At 60.3% G+C, this 4,894-nt stretch overlaps 2 protein-coding genes across 2 annotated transcripts; one reads left to right on the top strand and one right to left on the bottom strand.

The window, feature by feature from the left end:
* Positions 1–2,743: 2,743 nt before the first annotated feature.
* Positions 2,744–3,160, top strand: GUITHDRAFT_82662 (hypothetical protein; the record flags this gene model as incomplete). The annotated part of the gene is made up of 2 exons (XM_005818913.1): positions 2,744–2,872; positions 3,038–3,160. The coding sequence occupies 2 exons, from the start codon at positions 2,744–2,746 to the stop codon at positions 3,158–3,160; spliced, it is 252 nt and encodes an 83-aa protein (XP_005818970.1).
* A 274-nt stretch (positions 3,161–3,434) lies between these two features.
* GUITHDRAFT_121836 (hypothetical protein) lies at positions 3,435–4,006 on the bottom strand (the record flags this gene model as incomplete). Its single annotated transcript, XM_005818912.1, has 4 exons — positions 3,435–3,509; positions 3,613–3,651; positions 3,807–3,866; positions 3,911–4,006. The coding sequence occupies 4 exons, from the start codon at positions 4,004–4,006 to the stop codon at positions 3,435–3,437; spliced, it is 270 nt and encodes an 89-aa protein (XP_005818969.1).
* Positions 4,007–4,894: the final 888 nt, after the last annotated feature.

The raw sequence follows: 4,894 nt of genomic DNA, 5'->3' as shown, positions 1-4,894 counted from the left end.
TCTCTGCATGGAGTTTGCTGACCTCGGCCCCTTGCTCTAGCTGCATCGCCCTAGAGCTGAAGAACAAAGATGCCAGGGCGGCGATTGACGCTGACAAGCTCAAGATGGCGAAGCTGGGGAGGAGGATGACGGCCATGGACAAGGAGAGCAGGACTGTGCGGTATGGGAACTTCTCCTTCGCAGAGAAGGACAAGGTCTCTCCTTACCTGCGCAAGAATGCTGGGGGAGGGAGCAAGGGAGCGGCGCTCCAGAGGATGACGGAGTCGCCGACGCTGAAGAAGCTTGTCAGCACAGATCACCTGGAGTTCCAGGGCTACACGAGGGGAGCACTGCTGGATGACGTCCTGCTGCTGACCCGCTACAAGGACATGCTGGAGGAGGAGATGAAGCAACTGAAGGTGGAGAGGATCCGGCTAGATAAGCAGATCCTCAAGGCTCAGCGGACGATAGACTTCGGGTCGAGGATCGGAGGAGACAACCCTCCGCCGTCTGCTCAGGAGGAGGAGAGTGCGAGGGTAGAAGAGGAGGAGGAGGGGGAGAAGGAGAACGAGTTAGGAAGGGGGAGGCAGAGGCGGGGGCATGGGACATCGGAGAAGGGGCAGGGCGGTCGAGCATGGCCCTCCCAGCGTGCGGACGCATATCTGCGGAAAGCAGAGTCGAGCTGCGGGATCGCATGCTCGCTAGCGCAGGCGGTCAGTGACCTGAGGGAGGTGAAGAAGGAGCGAGAGCTCGCGGACGAGGCGCTGCGGCCTCCTGAGGATGATGGCGGGAGGAGAAGCAGGAGAAGGAGAAGCAGCGCAAAGCATCGGCGCGAGAGGAGGAAGACGCCGTGACGCTTTTGTCCCTGGCACTGCCCGAAGAGCGATCGACGGTAGGATACGATATCCTGGTCGTCTCCGGGAACTGCCGGAGCGCCGGCAGCACGGCAAACGTCTGGTTTTCGCTGGTGGGGAGCAAGCACGAGCTGCCCATCACGTGGCTGACGGGACCCAAGGCGACCGCCGTCCTTGTCCTGCCCAACTTCATCGTCTTGCCCATGGAGCTGACCATGTCCTTGTCCAGCTTCTCGGAGAGCTGGAGGCAGCGGCTAGTCAAGTGCGTTGCCAAGTTCGTGCAGAAGGAGCCGGAGGACGTACTGCTCCTTCATGTGGAACGAGCTCGGAGCAAGGTGGAGCGGGTCAACGTGGAGGTCAGGATCAAGTCGAGCAACAGGGAGGTGGACGACGGGCTGCTTTCTTCCTTGGGCTCCAAGGATTTCGAGGCTGCGCTGGAAGAGGACGGGTTCATCGGGAGCAAGCAGCTGGAGCGAGCCGGGTGGAACCGCTACCCCTTCGCTGAGCAGGGGAGTATAGCGATGTTCTCCATCCAGAGCCGCGTCGGAGACCTTGGGGAACTGCTGGAGCTGCACATCGGGCACGACAGCTTGCAGTAAGGAGGAGGGAGCCGGGGGAAAGGGGGGGGAGAGGGATGAGGTGGAGGCAAAGGAAGTTGAGGATGGGGCGAGAGCGGGGGGGAAGGAATGGGTGAGAAGTTGAGGAGGATGGGTGAGGGGAGGAGGAGATGAGGTGGGGAGTGAAGAAGGAGCAGGAGCAGGAGCAGGAGCAGGAGCAGGAGCAGGAGCAGGAGCAGGAGCAGGAGCAGGAGCAGGAGCAGGAGACGAGGCTGGGGAGTGAGAAAGGAGGACGAGAACGAGGACGAGCATGAAAAGGTTAGTTGGTTGAACCTGTGCCCTAGGTCGTCGGACTCTTGGTTCCTGAGGAGGGTGTTCGTGCGGAGATCGATCTTGGAGAGCGGGTGGAAATTGTTCGAGTGCAATCAGTGGCTCAAGGGAACCGCCCAGACCCACTCGATGGCAAGTGCCGTCATGCAGGTGAGGAGGAGGAGGAGGAGGAGGAGGAGGAGGAGGAGGAGGAGGAGGAGGAGGAGGGAAGGAGGAGAGTAGAAGGAATTAGAGGATGGTGGATGATTTTTCTGATGTTTTTCCTTTTCATATCCTACTCTACAACCTCCTACCTTTCTGCATCATTCCTCACTCCGTTTGTCTTCACTTTCCTCCTCTCCCTCCCTCCTCTCCCGCCTCTCCCTCCCTCCTCTCTCTCCCGCCTCTCCCTCCTCTCTCTCCCTCCTCTCTCTCTCTTCAGAGGTCAACGGAAGAAGACGAGGAGGTCCAATCGCTTGCCCGCCACTGTCTGTCCAAGGACAAAGACCCCAGCATCCTCTACCGCGTCGTCGTTGCCACAGGGCACACCAGGGGCTCCGGCACCACCGCCAACGTGCGGATGGACTTGATAGGAAAGGACGGCACGCTGCTCAACGCAGCGCTAGAGAACAACGAGCTCGACTTCCAGACCAAGAGGACAGACTCGTTCGACTTCTCCTCCTCCGACCTGGGCGACCTCACCGCCGTCCACTTGCGCCATGACGGGGCTGGCTTCAGCCCTGCGTGGTACGTCCGATTCGTGCAGGTGAGCGAGGATGAGCGAGGAATGGGGAGAGAGGAGCAGAGAGGGAGAGGAGAAGCAGGAGGGGCAGGGACAGAGGCGGGAGCAGGAGCATGGTCAGTGGGGGAGGGAAAGGTGGGGGGGAGGGGGGAAGAGAGGAGGAGCAACAGCAGCACTTAACGCTGCATGCTCAGGTGCTGAGGATAGAGGAGAACAAGCCGACGGTCAAGTGGTGGGCCACGTTCGAGCGCTGGCTGTCGGAGGAGGAGGGTCTGGAGGCGATGCGGACGCTGAGCAGGGACATGCCCAGCTCAGCCCAGCAGCTCACCCCAGCTGGAGAGGACAGACGCATCCCTGCAGAGTTTCTCTGCCCGATCTCAAAGACGATCTTCAAGGAGCCAGTCATCGCGTCCGACGGCTTCACCTACGAGGTTCTCCCCGCGTCCTCCTCCTTGTCTTCCCCTACTCCCTCCTCCTTCCCTCCCCCAGTCCCACTCTTCCTCACTTCTTCTCCCTCCCTCTCCTCTTCTCCCTCCCTCCCTACCTTCATCGCCCTCCTCTCTTCTCCCTCCTTCCTGTTGTCTCACCCATCGCAGCGGCAGGAGATAGAGAAGCGCTTCAAGAGCATGGACTTGACTTCGCCCGTCACCAACCTTCCTTTCCCCGGCACCAAACTCATTCCCAACAAGGTCCTGGAGGCCTTGATACGAAAGTACTAGAGGGATAACATCTCCAGCCTGTTGTACACTTCTGCCTCCTCCCTCCTCCTATCTCCTTTTCCTCCTCTTCCTGTCTTCTACCCTCCCTCGTTTCTCCTCATCTGCCCCTTCTTCTTCTCCTTCCCCTCCACTTCCCTCCTGCTGATCGCCTCCCTTCTCTTCATCTCCAGCGTCCCCTCCCCACCGCCTCCTCCTCCTCCTCTTACCTCCTTTCCCTGCTCCTTTTCTCAGCTTTGTTTTATCTTTTTCCTTGTTCTTTTACTTGTCATACTCTTCACACAATCGGTTGCGCCTCTGTCCCGTTCCTAGAGAAAGTCTGCTGCCACCAGTCGGCACATGTAGTGGAGAGCTGAAGAAAAACTCACTTCCCCTCCTCCCTCCTCCGCCTTCCTCCCCCCTCCCCCCCTCCTTCCTCGTTCTCGTCCCCCCCCTCCTCCTCTGCTCCTCCTTACCGTCTGCCAGGCCTCCCGTAAGCTCTGGATCCAGTTATCCTGCACGACCATCACATTCAATCCTCAGCACCCTTGCTCCCCATCCCCATCCCCTCCTCCCCTTCTCCTCCTCCCTTCCCTTCTCTCCCCTCTCCTTCCCCCTTCCTCCTCTCCTCCCCTCCTCTCCCTCTCCACCTAAACCCCCCTCCTCCTACCAGCGGATGCTCTCCCGTCTCGTCCTTGCGCTTCTCGAGGAAGTAGGTAACAATCAGCACCTGCGCCCCGTCAGAGGCCCAGCAGACTCCCAGCTGGCCCTTACCGCCAGCATGATGACGAGCAAGGAGATCAGCACGTGCAAGAAGCTCCTGCCCCACATCGGGTCCTTCCCGGGGAAGATGAAGAGATTATCCAGCATATTGTAGTCCTGCAAGCTTGTTACCCTCCTTCCCTCCTTCCCTCCCTCCTGCTCCTGCTCCTGCTCCTGCTCCTGAACTCCCGCTCTTCTCCTCCCTCCCAATCACAAACGTCCTCCGGCTCCTTTCCCTCCCTCCCAGCCCCCTGACCCTGCCTCTCCTCCCCCCTCCTCCTCTTGCCTCATCGGGTCCAGGACACTTGTGGCAGTTTCCTTCATCATCGCAGCATGCTCCCTGCGCCTGCAACGACGTTGTCTCTCCCGCTTCCTCCTGCTCTGGCCTCTCCTCCTCCGGCTCTGCTGTAGCTGCCGCATCCTCGTTGGCAGCAGCTGCTGCTGCTGATCCTTCCTGTGACTCAACCATGGCCCCCTCCTCCGGCTCTCCAAGAGGCTCCTGTTGCACAGGCACCTCCTCCTCCGCTCCTGTCGCTGGTGCTTCCACCCCTTGTCCCATCTCCTGCTGTGGAACTTGGTCCTGGAGCATGGGGGGAACAGGCTGAGGGGCCTACGAGCTCGTCAACGTTCGGCAAAGAGAAGAAGCAAGAGCAGGAGGAGCAGGAGCAGGAGGAGCAGGAGGAGCAGGAGGAGCAGGAGGAGGAGGAGGAGGAAGTTTACAAAGTTGTTCGCCCGGGGATCGAACTCCATGGGGGGAGCGAAGGAATTTCCGGCCCGCATGTAGAGGGGGGAAGAGCTCATTGGCATGACGGCGGTCGGATACGTCGGAGAGCTGAGAAGAGGAGGGTAACGCCCCCCCGGCTGCATCCCCATCGCGCCGACGGGCGGCCTTCGCTGCTGGCTCATCATGGCAGCTTCGCTCTGAAGGAGAGGAGAGGGAAGACCAGGTCAGGTACAGAGAAGTGCATGCGAAGGGGAGGGAGGGAAGGAGGGAAC

This window comes from Guillardia theta (genome assembly GCF_000315625.1).
Source record: "Guillardia theta CCMP2712 unplaced genomic scaffold GUITHscaffold_258, whole genome shotgun sequence".
Taxonomy (NCBI): Eukaryota; class Cryptophyceae; order Pyrenomonadales; family Geminigeraceae; genus Guillardia; species Guillardia theta.
The sequence above is the reverse complement of the archived record's forward strand: the minus strand, read 5'-3'. Positions and strand labels throughout refer to the sequence as shown.